Source organism: Euprymna scolopes, chromosome 22 (assembly GCF_053919585.1).
Source record: "Euprymna scolopes isolate OS-2025 chromosome 22, ASM5391958v1, whole genome shotgun sequence".
Lineage (NCBI taxonomy): Eukaryota > Metazoa > Mollusca > Cephalopoda > Sepiida > Sepiolidae > Euprymna > Euprymna scolopes.
This window is the reverse complement of record NC_136503.1, coordinates 109,673,341-109,698,011: the sequence shown is the minus strand read 5'-3', so window position 1 is coordinate 109,698,011 and position 24,671 is coordinate 109,673,341. Positions and strand designations below refer to the sequence as shown.

General features: G+C 34.5%; 1 protein-coding gene and 1 pseudogene across 1 annotated transcript in view; one reads left to right on the top strand and one right to left on the bottom strand.

Moving 5' to 3' along the window:
* Positions 1-24,671, bottom strand: part of LOC145243628 (reelin-like) — a 280,927-nt gene that overhangs the window by 227,668 nt on the left and 28,588 nt on the right. Inside the window, exons 8-10 of the mRNA XM_080106652.1 lie at positions 24,192-24,291; positions 17,140-17,470; positions 1,115-1,260 (exon numbers count right to left, since the gene is read on the bottom strand). Of these exons, the coding sequence (XP_079962778.1) occupies positions 1,115-1,260; positions 17,140-17,470; positions 24,192-24,291 (577 nt within the window). The remainder of the gene's footprint in view (positions 1-1,114; positions 1,261-17,139; positions 17,471-24,191; positions 24,292-24,671) is intronic.
* LOC145244063 (U2 spliceosomal RNA) lies at positions 6,587-6,751 on the top strand (annotated as a pseudogene).

Sequence of the window (24,671 nt, the reverse complement as noted above, 5' to 3'; positions counted from 1 at the left end):
AAATAGTTCCAAAAATGGAGTGTTTTTATTAGCCCTAAAAGAGCCCCTGGGGCAAACCCAAGAGTTATCGCGAATTATATAGAAATCAGTTAGTTATAACTTTTCAGAAAGTTTTATAAAAAATTCAAGGCATCAATTTTTTTTTTTAAGAACAAAAGTGTCAATTTTAGCCATTTTAACCCGAAAGGCACCCCTAAGGGGCAACCGGAGTTTCCCCAGAAAATCCGTTCTGTTACGTTTTCTTTTACTCATATCATGTATAATGTTTATGCAAAATTTAAAAAAATTCCAAGGCGTAGTTATTGAGAAAAGTGTGGACAGACGAACGGACGAATGAACGAAGAGACGAATGAACGAAGAGACAAATGAATGAACGAACGAAAGGTGAATTTACAGGTCCATTCTCCTTTTGTCGGGGGGGGGCAAAAATTAGGAGTACAATTTAACAATAGGTTAACATTCCACGATGTGTTTATGAATCAACGTGGGATAATTGATGAAGAAGCAGTTCATCACGATGGCAAATATGTGTATGGAAATGCTCCTAGGATTCAATAATTTTCTGGTCACATCGATAAGGTTCAAAAAGTTCAGTCTAAATTGTGTTTGGAGCTTTTTATCCAAAGAGTATGTACGGCATAATCATGTTGACACAGAAGTTAAGCAACGATGATCCTGGCCAGTACCAGATGGATAACCAATTGGGAATACTAGGCGCTGTATGTGCTCTTCGTTTATCTCGGCATTATTTTCAGTCACTCTAAACTTATATACACGCAAGTGGAATTAAAAACAGTGCTGATCCAAGAGAAGTGTGGTACACGCGCAGGCACTCCTTCAGTAGGTATCCATAGTCTATCAAGACTAAAAAGAGCCATTTTTTTTTTTTATTAAACCTTTATATTTTATTTTATTTACCTCCTTTCTAAGAGTGAAATTGTTTCTGTGAAACGTACTGGATTTGAACTTGAAACACCCAGGTTGTCAGTCTGTGCTGCTAACTACTTCGCCACCTCGACCAAAATGTCCGACATTCAGACTAGGCCGGTAGGACACATCAATTTAATTTCGTTTTCGAATCAGTTGCACATATTCAGAAAGAAAATCTACTTACTCAGGTTGGGATGATTCATCAAAGCTTTGCTCGAGAATGAAATTCGTGTCTGGCTTGAGATTAAGATCCAAATCTTGACTGACGATGTAGTTGTGCTTCTGATGGCCCTCAAAATAAGCTGTGTCCCCTTGAGAACGGCATTTATGCTGCAATATCAATGGAAAAGACAAACAATTGAAGCCAAAATACAATGAGTATTCAAACATTGGATCAAGTAAAGATTAGATACCCCGTAGCAGACGACAAAAATAAGCGAACAATTCAAGGGGCACCGTTTGTTCGACCTTGACATTGCCGTTAGGTGTTTCTAAACTTGTAAACAGGTCAAATAGCAGACATATTCGAATGTTCGCGTGCAAGATTTTTTAAAAATATATTTAAAAAAACTTTTAAAGATTTAAAAGAAAAAATAAATATTTACAAAACATTTTCTTTAATATTAAATATTTACAAAACTTTTAAGGATAAAAAAAAAACTTTTTTCTATTTACACAAAACTTTTTTAATGTAAGTAATAAAACGAACGTATTTAAACAAAATATATTTAAATAAATGGCTGTCTTTCTGGGTGCGTTCTTTCTGCCATTTCTCGTCCTCTACTTCATTCCTTTCTTTTCCACGCTTGTAGTCGTCAACGACTGAATGAACACTTGTTCCACCTTAAACCTTTTATTTTCGACAGAAAATAAACGACATGTTTATTTTATCCAGCAATTGAGTTTTGTTTCCTTCTTTCCATTCTTTTGTAGCGAGTTAGGATGTTTATATCCTGGCCCACAACAATATATATATATATATATATATATATATATATATATATATATATATATATATATATATATATATATATATATATGATTAGTTTTTTTGGAAAAAGAATTCCAGCAGAGTGCTCAATTAAAAGGAAAATCCAAATTTTAAGAGCGTACTTATATTTTGTGTACAGAAAGTTGTTAGTTGAGACAGGTCATTGGTACCGTCGGTTTCAAGCCCGATAATAAGGCCCGTTTAAGGTATCCTTATCGAGCTCTCTTCAGCCAACATTCAGCCAACGAATGTTGGCTGAAGAGAGCTCGATAAGGATACCTTAAACGGGCCTTATTATCGGGCTTGAAACCGACGGTACCAATGACCTGTCTCAACTAACAACTTTCTGTACACAATATATATATATATATATATATATATATATATATATATATATATATATATATATATATCAGGGGCGGACTGAGAGTATTATGAGTCATCGGACCGATAATGCAACGGGCCCATTTCCCAATTTTTTACAGTTAATTTTTGTTTTAGAGATAATAACTTTAAACTAAAAAAAATGAAAGAATGAAAAAAAGAGCAAGATTAAAGAAATACATTTTAATAACGTATTTCTTTGGTTTCATTTTATAACTAGTTATTTAGGCTACATTTCTCTCTTACTGGTTAGAAATATGGAAAAAAGTGTTGTTTTTTTTTCAACATAAGACTAATTTAAGATAAACACAATGAAATAATCGAAAATCCAAGGTATTTATTTAACGATGCGATTCCCTCCAAAATACATGATTCTTACGATTAACGATTCTAATTATCACGTCCCATCACTATTTAAGATATGCGTTTATATGCATCAAAAGATTTGAAAACTTGAAACTCATAAAGGTGTTCGTGGACATATAATGATTGTAATAACAAAGCGTAATTACATGTCCAACAAAATTTCCATTTTATTACTGCGAATCAATAAGTAAACAATATACTATATTATAAAATGTATAATAAGTATTAAAAATAAATATTAAAATGTGTTAACATACACTTTTAAAATATTACATTTTAATACGTCTATGCTTTACAATAATACTGGGCCAAAAAATTTAATTCAGTTAACATTTACAATTCTTGACAGTGATTAATTTTATGCTACGAAACAGATACTGTCAAGAATTGTAAATGTTAACTGAATTAAAGGAATAAATGATAAGATGGTCAATATCATGAACTTTGGAAGATAGACTTTTGTCATTCATTCACTATCTCTCTCTCTCTCTCTCTTTCTCTCTCTCTCTCTCTCTATATATATATATATATATATATATATATATATATCAGGGGCGGACTGAGAGTATTATGGCCCCTCGGACCGAAAACGTAACGGTCCCCATTTCCCAATTTTTTACAGTTAATTTTTGTTTTCCATTTTATTACTGCGAATCAATAAGTAAACCATATACTATATTATAAAATTTATAATAAATATTAAAAAACAAATATTAAAATATGTTAGCATACACTTTTTAAAATATTACATTTTAATACGCCTAAATGTAAGATATACTATGATTTGCAATAATACTGGGACAAGAATTTCAAACATCAGCTTTCAAGGATTACAGTAACAACACTGAACTCATTTCAGTAGAGGATACTGCAATTTCATCAATAATTTTGTCTTTGATTTGATTTTCATTGCTGTCTTTTTCAATAGCAATTAGCATAAGTGACTCCAAGTTATTTTGTGTGAGCGAAGAACTTAACCTTGTTTTCAACGGTTTTAGTTTAGAAAAACGTCTTTCACATGTGCACTGTGTGATGCTTAGAGTTACAATAAATTTATATGCGACATATGAATTCTCATATGAAGCTGCACATAGCCTGCACTCAGATAATAGTTTGAAAGCACATGAGAAACAATTCTTGCATGTTATCTTGGCAGATGATTGAGTAACGTTTGTATCCTCCTCCTCTTCTGAATCCAAGCTGTCAGAATCATTTTCATTGTCATTTATATTTTCTAGCAGTCCTTTTTTTCAAGTCTTTGTAGCTTGATGCAAATGAAACCAGTTCATCCTGTAGTGCCACTATGTCAATTTCTGATATTGCATTAGCAATCAAACCTAGCTCAATGTTTTGTGGGCATGCCACAATTTCTGAAAACCTGTTTGGGTCAAAGCAGGAAATTTGCTTGTAGAGTTTCTCATGAGATTAGAATCTAGTTCGCATGCTGGAGAGCACAGCATCAATTACTGTATTATGGTATAACACTTCAAAAGGTTTCTTCTCGTCTGTGATATGTTCCGGTGCTGAACGACTAGATCTGGTGGTTGAAATTGAGAAGCTATTAGGAACAAAAATTTTCACTTCTTCTAATTTATAATTTGCACGAACAACAAAACCACAGCCAGTTTCATAAATGCCCTTAAAATCTCAATATTTTTTTCAATACTTTCAGTGGCTTTGATAATCATTTTTTTTTAAAATTCAATTTTCACCCCAAACAAGGCACAGTGCCACTTTGAAGCAGGGGTCTACTATCAGGGACTTAATTAGCAGGGTCATTATGAAGGGAGATGAGTAGAAAGATGTTTGTTAACATTACACTTGAACTTCTGCATATCAGTGCAGTTGAGAAAGCAGAATCCCGGAAGGGAGTTCCAAAGACCCGCAGTTCTGAGGAAGAAACTATTGGAGTAAAAGGCTTTCTTGCACCTAGGGATCTCTACTGTAAAGGGATGATATCCAGACCTGGTGTCTGCAGATAATCTGACACAGGTGTTGTAATTGCAAAAATCCTTATGAATGTAAACGCCATCGAGATGGTTTCAAATTTCCGCAAGTTTTCACCCAATTTCTGTGCTTCATAGCGAACTGATCCTTTGAAATCAGTTGCTTCACTTACATCCTGAAGGATGATCAGAAAGTCCTGAAAATAATTCTGATATCTGATCTGCGTAATTTCCAAACAATTTCCGAAGTAGGGTTAGATCAAATACTGACTTTTAACAATTGAAATACAAATACAAATACTTTCGTTTAGGTTACCAGAAATACAAATACAAATACCTTTATTTCTAAGTCTAAAAATACAAATACAAATACAAATACTTTTATTCCTAAGTCTAAAAATTCAAATACAAATACTTTTATTCTTCAATCTCAAAATACAAATACAAATACAATAACTGATTTAAACAAAAACAAATATAAGTACTTTTTTTTTCAAAGTAATAAAGAAATCTGAAAATATGCAAAAAGAAGAAAAAGAAAAGAAAAAGAAAAGAAATATTTCCTTCCAAATTCTACATTACATTCTATATCATGTCCTCATTGCATTTTATTATCATTAGAGCTCTGAAAGTTTCCTTCTCTGTCTGTCTGTCTGTCTGTCTGTCTGTCTCTCTCTCTCTCAAATATAAATACAAATACAAAATACTATTTTCCTGGATGCCATAATACAAATACAAATTACTTTTTCTTGTGATGTTAAAATACAAATACAAATACAATTACATTAAAATTGTATTTAAATACAATTGAAATACAAATACAATTGTATTTGATCCAACCCTATTCCGAAGTGCTTTACTTCTACTTGACCATCTAGTTTGACCAATACACTGATCATTGGCAGAAATGTCTTGGGTGAAGTCAATTTGCACTGAAAACATCCCTGCATTTTTCGCCTCCTTCACAATTTCGTTTTTAACCATGTCTGAAATGATATTTATTATCTTATTGACAGTTGTTTTACTTAAAAAAGTAATAAATTTCCTGCGCCCTTTCTTAGATGGATCTTTTTGTTTGCCTTGCAAAACCACCTTCTGCAAATGTTCCTGTAGGTGTGGATTGTACTCCGCAAGAAGCTTTATAGCCTCTAAAAAATTTCCAGCATTGTCCTGATTATTTTTATCAAATGCAGTTGCAACAGCTTCTCCATATTTGCCGCGATAAGACAAAACATGAAACCTAATATAAAATATTGCATCAATTATGCACTTTAAAACAGAGCAATGCTGAAGAACTTGATGCGTTCTTATGGAGAGTTGTTCCTTTAACAAATTGTGCTTGGTGCACTGAATAATACATATATGTATATTACAAGCATTCAGAAAATATGCATCTGTAGAATGCCTATGACACTGGCTCTTTCATGTTCCAAAAGTCTCGTTGTGATATGTCTCCAATCAGAACAGCCCTGGACCATCTGTATATTTCAACTTTTTTCAGGAGCATACACTTTTGCTAGGAGCAAAGTGTAGTATCTGTTCCGGCAGATGTTGCACTTTGTGACCATTGCCCTTGTGGCAATTGGTTATTGGTACATGTAGGGGCAACCCTATATGTACCATCCCCTTCCCCTCCCTCCCCCTTCACCTCACATAAAAACCGACCTTGTGTCATATTTTGCTTACGTGGGGAAGCAAATAAATACCTACATTGGATAAAATGAGCAATGTAAACCCTTATTTTCTTCATTGTATGTTACCACTTCCTGTTTATATTCATGCCCTGAATGTCTGTCATATACAACAACACTATTAAATGGTATAGTACATACAGGCTGGTTTGGATGAAATTTCCAGAACATCTCCTGTGAAATTGATGCATTATGGCTGGTATCCGGTTTTCATAAAACGTATATATTTTTAGTCGCGTGCAAGCGACTCTATAAGTCACTCCGTCGGTCGGTAACACTTTTCTTCTTGGCCTTTTGGCCAAGATCAAAGTGTAGTATCTGTTCCGACAGATGCTGCAAGCTATGACTAGCTATGACTAGCAAAGACCAGATGTGGGGGCAGCCCCACATGTCTGACCTTTAACCAGCTCCCATTTCCCACCTCTCGGGAGCTGGTCCCCTTTTTCCCTTCCCCCTCCCTTCACTCCTCACATTAAAAATTGGCCTTGTGCCTAATTTGCTCGGTGGGGGAGCAAATAAATACCATCTGTTCTTAATAGATGCTGCACTTACGTTTGTAACTTTTCCTTGGCCACATGGCTAAGATACAAAGTGTAGTATTTGTTCTTAATCGATGCCGCACTTATGTTTGTAACTAAAAAGTAAATATGTTACGGACCGACTGACCGACCGACCGAGAATAGTTTTTTTTTAAAAAAGCATACTACAGAATAGTTTTTTAGTCGTGTGCAAGCAACTCTATAAGTCACTCTGCCGGTTGGTCCGTAACACATTTACTTTTTATTTCTTTTAATGTTTATTTTACTACTATTTATTGATTTTTGAGGTTCCTGAACACGAAAATAACGTTTCAAATTCCCTAATCCAAATACTTTTTGTGATATAAAGTGGGGGATGACATTTATGCATTCATTTAACGTAAAATGATCACCCACTTTACAACCAGTCATTCTCAAAGACATTCAAGTCCTTCTCCAGATCATTCAAGTCATTTTTGAAGGATTCCAGTAATTTTTGAAGCATTCAAGTCATTCTTAAGGTCATTCAAGTATTCCTTAAGGTCATTAAAGTCATTCTAAGCCATTTACTTTTTATTTATTGAAGTCATTTCAGCCCATTTTTCGGTTATTTTAGTTTATCTTTAAGAAGTTCATGTCAATCCTACCTTCACGCATTCATTCATTACTGGCATTAACTTACACAAGAGCACGCGACTAAGGGCTATCGACCTCGTTTTTATTAAAAACAGAAAATGGAATGAAATAAATAACAAAGAAAAAGAAAAGGACATGCTCATAATTGTTAACTGTATATGTTTTTTTTGTTTTTTGTCCCCCCCCCCGGAAGTAATAAATTGTAATTTTAGGTTAATTTGTTCTTTACGTAACCACTATCTAGTCTTATTTTTTGTTATTTATTTCATGCTTCGGTCATAGTTTAAAATACTGACTTTTCCTTCGGATTATAACGACAGGTGCGCGAAATAAAATGGTGTCTTCATTTTCAGCGATAAAGTGTAGAAGCACCCAATTCAGCAAAATATTTCAAAAAGAAGTAAAATAAGTACTTCAAAGTATATTTATCGAAAACATAATAAAAAAAAAAAAATAGAAACAGCATGAAACAAATCGAAGATCCTATTGATATTCACACATTTTCACAATTTTTTAAGCATCCATAAAATAATTTTATAAACTTTTTGATTATATGTGAATTAATTTTTGGTCATTTATAGAAAAATGGAAAAGAAAGTTCAATTTATTTATTTATTATCCCTAGAAATCGTAAAATTTGATTTTCTTCAAAAAAAGAAAAAAAAAAGTACTTGATTGATAAAATATTCGATGGTCTGCATTTACTGCCCTTGTTGACCCATATTTCCGCCAGGGGTCGTCAGTGGCGTTATCTCTCAAACAAGATGGCGCGTGCCAAATCTTCTATTAAACCTCCGATAATATTTGATTTTCTCAAATAAAAAAAACTACTTGATCGATTTACGTAATTTTTGGAATATGATATCTTCATGCAGTGACAAGTACGTACATTATAAAGATTTTTATTGTATAAAAGATTTGTTGTGGCCCATTTATAGACTTGCACCAAATATTTTATAAATCGGTTAATTTATGTATTATTTCTTAATTTGTTAATTTATTTTAATCAGTAATAAATGTACAAAACTGAATAATATATATATGTAGGCGTCCCCTAAAATTTAAATTCTTAGATATTATTTCAATTAAGAGTTTTTGAACAAGTAAATTCTAAACAAAATATTTGACAAAACAGGACACGACACACGACGGGTTTTCTATTTTTGTTATAAAAATGCAATACTTTTTTTAGTTCATCAAACATTTCTCAATTTAATTTTTATCCATGTGTATACAAATCTGAAAATATTTGGAATAATTTTCAATTTTTTTAATAGTTGATTTTTGGGTTTGTATTACTGTACACATAGATTCGAAAAAGTTGTCAAAAAACAAATATATAACAAATAAATTTTATCAAAGGCAAGATAAGTTACTTTTCTACCAAACTGGATATATTTTTCGTGTTTTTATTCAATGTAACATATTTATTCAGCTCGAAAAACATACAGTGTTTACCGATGTATTCGAAAATTCAAGATAGCGTCTGTTTCTCTCTTTAACACGGTAAGTTTGGGAAAAGGTGTTATAAATAAAAAACTATACAAAATACTATTAAAAACCCGCCGAATATATGTCAACCTATGTCACGGTAACATATATTGAGCGAGTTTTTAACAGTATTTTATCCGGTTTTTTATTTATAACACCTTTTCCCAAACTTACCCTGTTAAAGAGAGAATCAGACGCCATCTTGAATTTTCCAATACATCGGTAAACACTGTATGTTTTTCGAGCTGAATAAACATGTTACATTAAATAAAAACACGAAAAATATATCCAGTTTGGTAGAAAAGTAACTTATCTTGCCTTTGATAACATTTATTTGTTATATATTTGTTTTTTGACAGCTTTTTCGAATCTATGTGTACAGTAATACAAACCCTGATTTTTTTTTCAAATTTATTGTAAAATATTCCACTTCGGTTGGAAATACCAGACACCAACCTGAACCAACATAGAAAAATATATCTTCAAAGTTTTGAGTCAAGTTTATAAGCTAAACTTTTTGCGAAATATATGAATGAATTGTTTCATTATTTAAAAACACAGTATCTTTTACGTAGAATAACCTCTATCGGTAAGTGAAATAATCGAACTTTTATTAACATGGTTACTTACAATCATTTCTCTACATTTATCTAAAATATGAACGCGGGTTAGTTTTATATTCGATGTATATTTACATACTGATAAAGGGATGGATTTTTTTGGACACTCCTTATTCATTGTGAAATTGTTGTTAGTTAATATAGGCACATTTCAAATATTTGAATTTTACTAATTAAGATCATACAAAGGTAATTTTTTAATTGCACATTATATTTTTGTTTATTAATGATTATTAACTAACAAAAGAATGATATTTTTAAAAAAATATTTTGTTTTTAATTTACTTGGCTTTTCACAAATCAATAAATAATAATTATCAAATATTCGAAAGTTGAGTTTTTCGTAAATTTTCATTTTGATTTATTATTTCGAGTACGTATTTACAAATAATAGTTATATTTATTTATTTGGAAGTTGGTTCTCTATGAGTTAAGTAATGATTTTTTTCTTAAAATTTTTTCGGTATTATTTTAGATTAGGTCCACCTCCACAATTTTCTTTTAAATGACGACTTTTAAGGTTTTCGCATTGAAATTTTGCAGAAATAAGTAGTTAGCGAGGTATAAAGACTTGTATTATGCATTGTATTCTTTGGCGGCCATCTTTGTTATGCGCGCAAATTTGTTTATGGTGCGCGCGCACGCGCGTAACAAAGGTGGCCGCAAAGAATACAATGCATAATACAAACTTTTATATCTTGCTAACTACTCATTTCTGCAAAATTTCAATGCGATTTCCGCATTCAGCATATTCGAAAACCTTTAAAGTCGTCATTTAAAAGAAAATTGTTGAGGTGGACCTAATCTAAAAATTTACCATTTTTTCTAAGGTGTTAAAAAAACAGACTTTCAAAACACAGCGACTATACTTAAATATGTAAAATGTTTGAAAAGCAAACAAGATAAGTCACAGTGAGTGCACATATACGTATAAATATCTTAACTAAAATCAATCAGTGATTCAGGAGAATGTGTAAAGATCTATGGCATTCACTGACATAAATTGACTGTTAGTATTAACCCCTTCATCAACTTAAAAATAATACTGATTAATTTAAAAAAAAATTTTTTACTTGAATTCGCATTAAACAAATTTGTAACAGATGCAAACAAAATAATTAGTCAATATTTTAACTTACTAAAATGCTTGTTAATGGCAACGGGAATGTATAAAGTGTCCTTTCTTTGGAAAATTCTAAATATGATATGAAAATTTTAGTGTCTTTTGGAGGACAGTGATGGGAGAGGGAGAGAGAGAGAGAGAGAGAGAGAGAGAGAGAAAGAGAGAGAGAGAGAGTTCTCTAAGACTTGACCGATCAGTCGGCAGTACCCCCCCGCCCCGGACTACAGGCGCAATATTTTATGGCTACCAGAGTAGTTTTAGGATATGAAAATAATTTATTCGGTGTTTTCGGTCAGGCAAGGGGTGCAAGTGCGGCAAATCAAAAAGGATCCGATAAAGCAATCTAGCTGAGAACCGGGGTTGTACTTAACAGTCCCAAAACCCCCCCCCCTTTTTTTTACTGCGTTCATTCGTGTTCTTTCACTTTCTTTGTTTTTCTTTCTTCATAAAATTAGTTTAATTGCTAACGATGATACTTTTTCTTCTCCATATATTCATTTCTGCACGGTCACAGATCTGCCCGTACTTAACCAGCTTTTTAAACGAGTTAAAAATAACCAGACTTTTTCAATTCGATAAAAGTTCCATTATAGCATTTTTATTATGGAGTGGAGCTGGAACGGTTTAACATCCCAGCTCTACCTAGATAAAGGACAAAAAGTATCCATGCACCAACATGGGAGGGGAGACTATCTTCAAGTACTAGCCTAAGCTGGGAATGGGGTAACGGACTTATACTAAGTAGATATTAATAAGTCCTTCTCACTCTTTTTTTTTCTCAATGGAGAGTAGATAATGCATGTGGATGTGTTAGCGGCAGCTCCAGTAACTCTCGCTTCTCTGTTTTTATCCTTCAGTCCTCATTTCCAATGAATGATTTTTCTGAAAGAGGGTGAAGAAAAAGCTGCTTTCCAGGTCGGTAGTACTTTATAAAGAGTAGCCTTAGATGTCGAAAAATGTCTGTTTCTATATCTATCCTTGTGGTCATGTCACTAGTAAGGGTGCTGGAGGTAAACGTTTCATCTGGGCTGACGGTATCTGCCTGATAGTCAGGGACCCGAACCTTGGATTAACCACTAAGAAGGCTGTCCTATCAACAGGTGCAAAGTACCGGGGCTGCTGTATTGCCATTTGGTGAATGGATTCTGAACCATACGGTAGTTTCTGGTAGGGCCTCTCGATGCCATACTAATGTGTAATTGTTACGGCTTTACCTTATCAAGACCCACAAAACAAAACAAAAACAAACAAAAAAAATTCTTCTCTTTTTTCTCTCTTATTTTCCCTCTCTGTCCTGCTCCAATCAAGTCTACCGACCTGAATGTGCTGCTGCCATCGTGCACAGAAATCACTTTTTCCATAACTACCAACATAATAGATGTACTGAGATTAAAGCTGCTTTCAGGACTGCCAGCAACCACTGTAAAAGAGTAATAAAACATGCAAGAGAGCTATATGCTCAGTCTGTTAAATCCAAAGTAGCTGAGCAGCGGCTTGGTTCCCACCACTTCTGGCAAATAGCAAACAGGATCTTAAACAGAAGCGTGCATTCTATTCCAACTATCTTCAATGGCCCTGAGGTCATCTCGTCAGCATCAGACAAGGCCAGACTATTTGCCAAGAACTTTGCAGCTAATTCTACCCTATGCGACAATGACCATCAACTCCCTGTATTTCCTCCTATAACAGACAACACACTATGCAACATACAAATATCTGTGCATGAGGTCGCCAAGCTAATCAAGAACCTTGATTCCAGTAAAGCAACTGGCTCTGACGGCATTCCAGTTATAGTGCTAAAAAAGCTCCAACTAAAACTTGCCCCTATACTTACAAAACTGTTTAAGCGTTGCCTTAAGGAGAAGTGCTTTCCAACACCCTGGAAAACCTCACCAGTATGCCCTGTATTTAAGAATTCAGGTGAAAAGTCATCTCCCTCTCAGTACAGACCAATAAGTCTCCTGTGTGTCATGAGTAAGTTGTTGGAATCCATATTAAATAAAGAAGTAGTCAACCACCTCAATAGAAACAACCTTCTTAGTGACATGCAATATGGTTTCCGCTCTGCAAGATCTACAGCAGATGTGCTAACGGTTATATCACATAGGATTAGTGAATCTCTTCACAAAGGCTTCCTTTCCAGGGCAATTGCTCTTGACATATCGACGACCTTCGATAAGGTATGGCATAAGGGCCTACTTCACAAGATTTCCAGCTACAGTATTACTGGAAATGTTTTCTCAATCATTAAATCATTTCTCTCTGATAGGTTCATAAGAATAGTGGTTGATGGGCAGAAATCAGAGGCCCACAGTATTAATGCTGTAGTCCCCCAGGGGTCCATTCTGGACCCAACTCTCTTCCTGATCTACATCAATGATCTCCCAAAACACATACTTAAATCATTCGTTGACATCTATGCTGATGACACGACCATCTATGGCAACACATCAAAGGCCGTAAATGACAAAGTTCTCTCTAATTCTCTCTCCTCTGATCTTGAGAACGTGGTACAATGGGGGAAGAGGTGGCTGGTCACTTTTAATTCATCCAAAACCAAGCTTCTATCTTTACATCATCAACGCTCTGATCCCGATCTAGCATCAACTGAAATGGATGGCTCTCGTCTTGGGGAGGCTCCATGTTTTGACAAGCTTCTGGGGTTGACCTTTACTCCTGATCTGAAATAGAACATGTACATCAAATCTGTTGCTAGGGACGCTGGGAAAATGGTGGAATCCTTCTACCGCTCCAGAAGATATCTCACTACTCATGCAATTCTCTATCTGCATAAAAGCCAAGTACGTCGAAGGATGGAGTACTGCTGCCACATCTGGGTAGGAGCTGCTAAAAACAGCCTATCCTGCCTTGACAGAGTACAAAATAGACTTCGTGGTTTAGTGGGATATGCCTTTTCTCTTTCCTGCAACTTCTCTCCCGCAGAAGAGACGTTGCGAGCCTGTCTTTGTTTTATCGTTATTTCCATGGCAGGTGCTTTTCTGAGCTCCAATCCCTTGTCCCCCCTCGCCAATCTTTCACGAAAAACACCTGTCTAGCTGAAACTACTGTTAATAATTTTCCCCACTCTTTATCTGGGCCTAAATCCAAACGTAGATTCCATGAGCAAAGCTTCTTTCTTAGAACTGCACGCCAGTGGAACTCTTTGCCGCTTGCCTGTTTCCCACCTGACTACAACTTGGATGTCTTCAAGTCCAACATAAACAAACTCCTGACAAACCGCCCCCTTAAGTAAGACACTCTATCAAAACACCCAATACTAATGATTACTACAATACTATCTCATTGATTACTGTACACGCAATAACTCTTATCCCTAAGTGGCCTTCGGGCCTTGATAAGTGGTGACACCCATGTAAAAAAAAAAACAAAAACAAAAAAACTTGTGTCCGGCAGCCCACACTACCATGAGAAATACACACAGGGGGGTCTCGAGTCAGGTGCCCCCCCCCCTCAGTGCCGGGCCCTCGGACCAGGTCCGAATTGACAGATGCCTCAGTCCACCCCTGATATATATCTATAATATAAAGCTGAACGTCTGTGTCTGTCTGGTCACGAATAGGCTCCTATATGGTTGACTATTATAGAAAACTGATCACATATGATGATAGAAGATGTATCGAGACATAGCAATGGGTATGTTTGATCTGGCATAATGATGATTCATTAAAATTGTGGGGTCTGCGTACCCGCCTGTCCACAAAGTATGGAAATAAAAAATTTTAAAATTAAAATAAAAAAGTTTACAAGTGTTTTTGATATAGATGTACATAATAATACTTTGATAAGTATGTTTTAACTTAAATAGGAATGGTATAATAAAATTGTGGGGTCTGCGTTCGCGCCTGGCCTCCATAAAATGGAAATAGGCACAAATTTTTCATATCTATCTGCGTAAGTATACTTTGATAATTATGTTTCAGTTTGAAGAAATATGGTATAATAAAATTATGGGGTGTTTGTTCGCGCCCGACCTCCATAGAACGGAAATATGTCAAAAAGTTTAACAAGTTTTTTTTTAATATAGATCCACAGAATATTGTGATAAGTGTTTCAGTGTGAACATGCATGGTATAATAAATTATGGGGTTTATCTATTTTATTTTTACTTTCATCATATTTTGCTTTGGTTTTGATACCCCCAAATTCGAAGCTATCTCTTTACAACCCTTCCTTTTCATAACCTATCATACTTTCATGAATCAGAGTCCATTTTCTGTAGGCTTTTTTTGAACCCAGTAAACGACGGGTACTTTTGCTAGAATATATATATATATATATATATATTATGGAGCTGTGGATAAGTATGAAGTATTGATTTGTAAACAATAAAACCATCCATATCTAATGAATAAAAAATATAAACTCATATTTCATAAACAGTAAATAAACAGCAGAATTTTACTAATAATGATATACATTTATAATAAATATTAACAATTATTTTTATGCCTACAGACACTAATGTTTGATACTTAAGCAATCATCAGTGTGGGAAATGATGATTACTGCTGGTCGGAAGATCAGAAACAAGTCACAAAGTCACCTTGACACCCGATACTTGTACTGGGCTGGTCACTGAAGTGTGGTGTCTGCACAGATGCTGCACTCAAATTAATTGTCCTTAGTAAATGGAGGGGGAAACCCTTCTAATCAAGCAATTTTATTTTTGCGAACTGCCAGAGTGCTCTTTTTTATGGGACCTTGTGCCACATTTTGTTTCGTGGGGAAGCAAATAAATACCAAGTTGACACCCGGTACTTGTACTGGGCTGGTTACTGAAGTGTGGTGTCTGCACAGATGCTGCACTCAAATTAATTGTCAATGGAGTGGGAAACCCTTCTACACTAAGGCATTTTTTTTCACACACACACACACACACACACACACACACACACACACACACACACACACACGTGTATATATATATATATATATATATATATATATATATATATATATATATATATATATTGAAAAACTAACTAAAAACTAAATAAATAGACTATGAAATAAGAAAATAGAAATTAAAAATAAAAATAATTCACCCTAACATCCTGCACCCACCTTTATGACCAATAAAAAATAAAATAAATAAATAAATAAACCAAGTCTCAAAGGAAAAGAAAAAGGAAACGACAGCAACAACAACAACAACAATAGCTCCTGATGATAATCGGAGTACCGATAGAAAGCGCTTGAGAAGAAAATGGCTTAAAACCAACTTTTGGGCGCCATTTTATACAATATGCCAGCTGAAATCGGAAAAAAAAACATAACTCTGTCCTGTTCAATCAGACGTGCTTGACGAATGACTTGCTGAATATATATATATATATATATATATATATATATATATGAGAGAGAGAGGGGGGAGAGAAGGAAATCAAAGGACGAAACTCTGTATGATTACACATAGCATCTTCCTTTTAATCAGTTTTGGTGAGAAAGAAAAATGTCTACTCTCTAACTGTTTTCTTAGTCAAAAGCAAAAAAAGCAAAAAAAGAATAAAGAAATCTGAAGAGAAATATAATGTACATAGTGAAAGCAAAAAAAAAAAAAAACGAAAAAGGTTAGTTCAAATAAAATATCTATATACGGGAAGAGCTGCTATTTGGGTCTGATTTAAAAATAACGACAAGTTGATATTTTCAAAAAATAAAAAAACAGAAAAAAAAGATATTTGAAGTTAAAATGTACATAGTAAAAAGAAAAAAGAGAAACAGGTTAGTTCAAATCAAATATCGCTATATCAGACGAGTTGCTATTTGTGTCTGACTTAAAAATAACTACAAACAAGTATTTTTTTAAAAAAAGAAAGAAATCTGAAGTTAAATAAAATGTACACAGTGAAAGAAAAGAAAATGAAAAAGTAGGTTAGTTCGAATAAAATAGCGATATATCAAAATAGTAACTATTTGTGTCTGACTTAAAATTAACCGCAAACATATATTATAAAAGGGGAAAAAAGAAATCTGAAGTTTATATATATATATATATATATATATATATATATATATATATATATATATATATTGTAGTCATCCACATACAGTACTGTTTCGTTGTATCACGACTCATCAGTCTAGACTAGCACCTCTCCCAAGCCGAGGATCGAATCTAGAACCATCGCGTTGATAGTCGGCAGTTCTACACATCGACACACGGGAGCGGCGCTCGTAAATAACTTCCACAAATGTCTATTTCAAACAAACAGTTGTTCACCACTTTTATAGTGCTCAAACCGTTTTGTTTACAGCCAATTAAGTAGCGGATGAGATTATTTACGACAGTGCTCTACCCAAAGTGAAAAAAGAAAAGAGGTTAGTTCGAGTCAAATATCGATATAACAGACGAGCTGCTGTTTAGGTTTGACTTTGAAAATAACAAGAAAACTTAATATAGCTTAGATATTACAACTTACCCCAATCTTCGCTCCTGGGAGAAAGAGCCAATCATCCGTTGAAACAGGATCAAATGTTTCTAGAATCTTTTGTGGGGGGTCAGCTAAATTCGGTATGAGTACATTGTCGAGTGCCCAACAGTTGGTATAGGGCATAATATGGGGCGGCCCTTCATAGCCGCCTTTTTTATAACCGCCCTTTTTATAACCGATCTTTTTATAACCGACCGTTTTCGACGTGAGTGCATTCGCGAATGGGTTCATCTGGGACCACTTGAAACAGATTTCATGTTGTCGAGCCTCTCTCGGGATTCGCACGAGATGGGTGATCGTCTTGCCGCTGATCGGGGCCCTGGAAAATGCATAATACGAAAAGGTATATAAAAAACAACAAAAAAACAAAACAAAAAAAAACAAAAAAACAAAAATAAATAAATAACGAAAATGCGGTTCAATTGTTGAATAAGGACCGTTGTAACATATAACCTCATTAGGTTGATTTTAACCAAACATTTATTTATTGAGAGGTAACGGTTGCCAAATGGTTAACGACACAGACGGACAACCTGGCTGTTGCAAGTTCGAATTAGCTCCTTCCAGAGAAACCCTTTCACATAAAATGTTGGCAACCTTCACGTGGCCCCTCCTGCAAACACTCGATGTTTTTCAAGAGAGAATGCTAAATAGAAATATATCAGGGAAACCGATGCCAACAATAGAATCATCAAATTTATAATGAATGAATAGAACTTGTATAACAGATACGTGAAAATACTGAAACTGCGTTTTAACCTCTTCCAACTAGTTACTTAACAAGCAAGGCTTTGCAAGCGTCTTGGGTGAATTTATTTGTTATTTTGGAATATTTTTAAAATGTGGATTAATAATTTAGAATTATTTGTAATATTTAGACTATTGTCATGATATTAGATATTATTCTCACAGCGTTTAGATCGATTTAACTTCCGATCTTCTTCAGGTGCATTTTGTCAAACTCTGGAATCTGTATGGAATTTACAACGGAACTTTATGTTTAATGCATGAGGATAGCTTAGTCTCGGTCCATTGTCTATAATATAAATCTCACCTGCCTGTTTAAATGTATGTATGTATGTATGTATGTATGTATGTATGTATATCTACCTAAAACTTTTGATAGAGGAGATCAGCATCGTTTTGAAGCTCAACCTTCGGACGACAAATATCAAAAAATTAGCTAAAAACATAAATTCCTTTTATTTGTTTAATTATATTTAATTGATTGTACATTCGATTTTAATCAAGGTTTCAATTGTTTTTAATTGATTTTTAAAATGCTTTTGTAATGCAACGCCCCCTCCCCACCAAAAGAAATTATTTACTTTTTTTTATATTATTCACTTAGTTACTTTTCTGACTCTAAAAGTCGTTATCTTGAACTTTTCAACTCTGCAATGGCTTCTAACCGTTTGCGATTAGTTTCGTCTCACATTGCAACCAGTATAAGGGTGAAAATAAAACACTATTATTTTGCCCTGTATGTTCCTATTTACAATGCCTCACCACAGGACAGAGTTAGACGCCAGGGTCGTTTTTTAATGTGGAGAAAAGGAACAAAAATAAAAATTGTCTCAGTCGTGAAGGATTTCTCTTCCACTGATAGAGAACAAGAAGTTGAAGTGCAGCATCTTAAGAACAGATGGTATTTATTTGCTCCCCCACCGAGCAAATTAAGCACAAGGCCGATTTTTAATGTGAGGAGTGAAAGGGAAAAGGGGACCAACTCCCCCGGGGAGTAGGGGAGCTGGATAGTGACAATTGGTATGAAGGGTTGCCCCTACATTGACCAAGGTTTATATGTGGGGTTTCCCCCACATATGGTCTTTTCTTGCAGTATCTGCCGGAACAGATGGTATTTATTTGCTCCCCCACCGAGCAAATTAGGCACAAGGCCGATTTTTAATGTGAGGAGTGAAGGGAGGGGGAAGGGAAAAAGGGGACCAGCTCCCGAGAGGTGGGAAATGGGAGCTGATTAAAGGTCAGGCATGTGGGGTTGCCCCCACATCTGGTCTTTGCTAGTCATAGCTAGTCATAGCCTGCAGCATCTGCCGGAACAGATGGTATTTATTTGCTCCCCCACTGAGCAAATTAGGCACAAGGCCGTTTTTAACGTGAGGTAAAAACCAGCTCCCCTAAAAGGGGTCACTCTGGTTACCAAAAATAATAATTGTCCCAGTATAGAGGGTTTCCCCTCCATTGACTGGTACAAATTATCTCAAGTGCAGTATCTGCCGGAACAGATACTACACTTTGATCTTGGCCCAAAGGCCAAGTAATTTATCTCGTAATCTTTATGGTTACAGATGAATTTAAAAATGGGTAAACGTTCTATCCCATTGATTTAGAATAAGTGCTTTATGCCAAAGTGATGGTTCAATATGATTAGTTTTTCGTCAATTTTTGCATTAAATACTAATCCCTATTCACCCTTTGGATTAGAATATTAGTTAGCCATTATCATAACAAAGGCCCATCAAATTCTCAGCCAGATCAGCCTAGTAGTTTCCGAGAAATCTTTCAGAGTAAATGTGGTTCTATGGTTACAAATTCCTATTAATCTTAAACTGTGCATTGAATGGATATCATAATGCTTAGTTCGTTTAACATTATCATATAGGTTCGTATAAAATTTTAGACAAATCGGTCCAGTAGTTTCCAAGGAAGAGTGGAACATACAGACAGACAAAATAAGAGACATCATTCAAACACTACCGTGTTTGAATATATGATTAAGTGGCAGTTTAAGTCATTTAGAACTGTTTTAAAGCTCCATCGCTCACCCATTTCCGACCAAATTTCAAACAATTATTACAGTTTATAGATCACCTTCTCAGCTATATTGTGAAAAAAAAATTCAATTTTGGTTAAGTAAAACAAAAGTTATGATGAATTTTCTGGTGTTTAAAATCGTAAAAATATGTAGAGGTGAGCGACGCCTTTTATGGCTGGTTTCCATAGCAATCACGTCGCATCAGTGGCTACTGTTGCTACTAATTCGAAAATAGAAGTAACAAGTGAAAGAGAGAGAATAAAAGAATGAAAGAGAGAAAATTAGGGGATTTTATTGAAAGCAGACGAGTGCCGTACATTGTTATTGCATATGTGTATGTTATGTTTATGGGGGCAAAAAAGAAAAAAATAAGACTGAAATTAAACAAAGAACGAGTGAATTTATTGGAAGCCTGGAAAAATCATGGATTACAATAGAAAACTGCGAGCATGAGAAGTAATATGGTTAAGCTTTAAACATGGAAAAGCAAAGGGCTAGTTGTTAAAACTGGAAAAGAAAAGGACATGATATTCTAGTAAAAAATATAATAAATTTATAACTTAAAATATTGCAGTATTAAGATTTTTTTAAATTCAATTTATAACCTTATATAATCAATTCTTAATGCTGCAATATTTTAAGTTATAAATTTATTATATTTTTACTAGAATATCTTGTCCTTTTCTTTTCCAGTTTCACCAACTAGTCCTTTACTTTTCCATGTTTAAGCTTAACCATATTAACCATATTACTTTTCATGCTCGCATTTTTCTATTTTAATATAATATAGATGACATATAAACAAACTATGATTAAATTGTAAAAATCGCAGTGTTAAGGAATAGAGTGTAAGGGGGATTTTTTAAAATAAGTTTTTCGATTATGAAAAAAGCTATTTTTGCCGTCTGTATGTAGCTTGATTAAGCTGACCGGTGTTACGGTTGAAAAATCATATTCTTCGCATACAATACAGACGGGAGTACTGCATGCCTATGGGCTTAACAGGCTTGTTGTAGCTGCAACGAGGGTGCGCGATAGAATGCACCCACATAGATTAAGCTTGCAGATAGGGCCGCCTGTGAGCTTCGGCTGATTGAAAATGCCTAATCTTGGGAGTAACTAAACTTCCAACGCAAGAGCGGACGTGTAGTGGTGACGTGGCCACTATGTAGTGAATCTGAAGTAGGAGAAAGAAAAAAAAAAGAATATATGCCGCTGATACGTAAGAACTTAAGAAGTCAGAAATCTGACGGATGAGATGTCGGCAAATGTTTTTTTTTTTTTGAGATATTGGCATGGGATGGCTGAATGAGAGCTGTTAACGAACATGAGGTTACTTTACCCACATCCCTGAATGATGCCATATGTGCCGTGAAAAAGGGTCGGTCAAATAAATTATTTAAGACGGGAGACATAGAAAACATTCTATGTTTGCGCCGTATATGTATGCAAACGCTTATTTTGTGCCGTTCTTGAACCAGAACACTCAGAAAAAGTGTGGAAAGTAAAAAAAAACAACATAGGGTCCTTTCATTGAACAACGATGAAAAACAAAACAAAATATAGACACAACGGGGAAAAAAGACAAATTAAAATTATGTATAGTTAGATATTATATGCTAAATTAAGAGAAATAAGAAAAAAAACAGATAGCTCAATCGACATACTGATAACAAATTGGTGTAAAACAAAAGGAAAAAGAAAAGAAGAAATAGAACACATAAACTTTAGTTACAGAGGTGAATCAGATGACTGTCACAGTAGCGAGAAACACATCAATCAAATATTTGTTATGAATTTATAGGTTAAACAATTATAAAGTTAAAATGTGGCAAAATTGTAAAAGCTTTGCATACTTTTAGGAAAAGACAATGTGTATTTTTTTTGTTTGTTTGTTAAGAAACAATGGATACTTTCTGCTAATGTGGAATTGTTTTTTTTCACTAATTGTACGGGTTTTTTTTTTTTTTCGTGAGAATTTTTTTTCTGGTGTGGAAAAATGTTATTGTATGTAAACTGTTTTATGAAATGCTAAAATGTATGTTTTTTTTAGATGAAAAAAAAAAGAAAAAAAACACAAGTATTGTCTTAGGGTGATGGGATTCTGTGATTTCGAGTAGGATCAACATGGAAAAATCAATGGATGGAATCCCGATATATTTTGCTGAGCTATATGCCTTGAAAGGCAGTCGCGGTTACCGACCTGGGAAAAAATTTTTTTTTCCAATATAGCAAAGCGAAATGTGTTTCTGTCCAGCATCAGGGAGCAATTGGAGTTCCCCTGACGTGGCGTAAGTGGCAGTAGAGAAAATGGCAGAAAAGGCCAGAATAAAAGTCATTTGGATAAGTAAAAGGTGATATTTGTTTTCAGAAAACCCCAAGTGTTGGGTGACGTGGACAAATTTAGTTTCCATCGGTTGTTATTTTGTGTTGAATTTTGTTTTATGAAGGATTGTCTGAAAATTTTAAGTGAGTCGTTTTTATTTTGTTTTTGGAAACGACTATGTATTTTAATTGTAAATGTCTATGTATTTTTTGTAAATGACTGTGATTTAAAAATTTTTATTTTTTTATTTTTGAGATTCTGTGAGGTGGTCAAAGGTTATGTAACCTGACCTCAAAATGTGCTGACATGGACAATTTTGGGTTTCCACGAATCTATGTTTTGTTATTTGTAACTTTTTATTGGTGAGATGAAACTTTGTGAATGATTGTAAGAATTTTTTTTTAATTTATATTTTCATGCGATTGATGTTTTCTCACATCAGAATTGTGCAGGTTTTTTCTTGTTCTTGGACATGTATTTTTTTTTCGCAGAAGGAGGAGGAGTGAATGTTTGCCTTGTGGAGTTTATTGAGATAATGATTAATTTATAAGTAAGAACATGTTGTTAATTAATTAATAATGATAGTAATAATAATGATAAGATGTTAAAAAAGAGAAAGAAATAAGATTTAAGCAGTGTACGAAAAAAGACACACTACTGGGTTGAATAAGGGGTCAACTAGTTCTTAAGTTTGGAAGAGTCAAAGGTTCAGTCGATATTTATTCTAATTCTCGAAATGGTTGTAGAATTATTTTTTTTTGTCGTTTTTTCGTGGGATTTTTCTCCGGATGCGTAATTCGGCGGGAGACATAGGAAAATGCTCTCGTAATGTTATAAGAAAATTTTTTTTATCTCGTATGAGTCATGTGCTTGTGAAAAAAAAAAGTTATAGTGTGACGAGAGATATCGTGATCTCTGCATGATCCTAAGATGCGAGATGGAGGCCATGGGGTCACAGAGAGATGTTGACCTTCGAGGGCGCAAGGATTCGCGCCACATTGTATTATTTGTAGATGTAATTTTATTTATTTTATTTATGATTTATTGAATGATGGTATGACAGTTCCTTTGCCAGTGGGGGGAGCTTAGGATTCCCTTAGAAAAAGTGGGTAGTAAAAAAATGTATGTCTTCGTCATACATTTTTATAAACAATGGTGGAAGGAATGTTAAGGAATAGAGAGAGAGAGAGAGAGAGAGAGAGAGAGGGAGAGAGAGGAAGAGGTGAGTTATAGTGTAGACACGTTGACCGGAAGTTAAGATCAGCTGATTGGATTGCGTGCGAGTCATGTGATCAGGTTAGCTGAATCGTGGAGATTTGATTTGGACTCAGAAGACAACGGACGGCTTCCCGTTGTCTCCTCCTCTTCACTGGGGGGGGGACGAACGCTGACGTGTGTAGAAGAAGAACCCACACAGGCCGATTTCACTTTCCACCTTCTGCAGGACATCTGGGAAAAGTGAAATAAACTATAGAACTAATTCCTTATCTTGGAGTGATTGAATCTTCATCCAAAAACAGGTATCAAGTCTCCCTCCAGGACGAGAAATTCCAGATGGTCCAACATCGAAGAAGCAGAGGTAGGTTCTGAAAATATATGTCACTCACACACGATTCCCTTTATGATACAACATAAATATATAAAATAACACGTCATCTCTTCTAATCAATTATTAGAGATGACGCAACAAACACTCAACCCTTTATTATAGAGCAACAACGTAACAACGGGAAGGTCATAAAAATGTCTATTAGGTTGGTGCAAAAATAATGTCTTTTTTTATATATAGTTGAACGTCAAAAAATGATATTTTTGCACCAGCCTAATATTAAAAAAAAAAAAAATAGTGAATGAAAATTAATATTTAATGAAAGCGTTTATCTAAAACGTTTTGTATAATTCGTTTGTGGTATTCGCTGAAAATCAAAAACAACTTACGGGATCTTTTCAATAATCGTCCATTTAGAACAAGCATTTGTACCATATGAAAATATGATGTCGGCGTCCTTTGGTCCATCCTTCGTACAGTTCCCAGGAGCTGCAAAATACACAATAACCATCAGTCAGAAATTTAGCGGTTTGTACCTGTACGTGTATTCCCGATACTTTTAGTTTTTTTGCGACATAGGAACATGAACTTTGATAGAAATTATCACCATTCGGGGAAAACTCTCATAAGAGAAACTGTCGGTCAGATGCTCCACCTCCTCGGTATCCTGTTTTCCAGCTAGGATAAATGGGTGTGTGAATAACAAAGAAACTGATTGGCTGACTAGCAAACGCAGTATCATGGGAATAAATAAAAACGGGAAGCAACATCAATTTCGAGCAATAGCCTCTCTCACAAGGATGGAACGGTTTAAATTAAGTGTAGCTTAATTGCCATGTATATTTTCAAAACTTACTATATATATATAT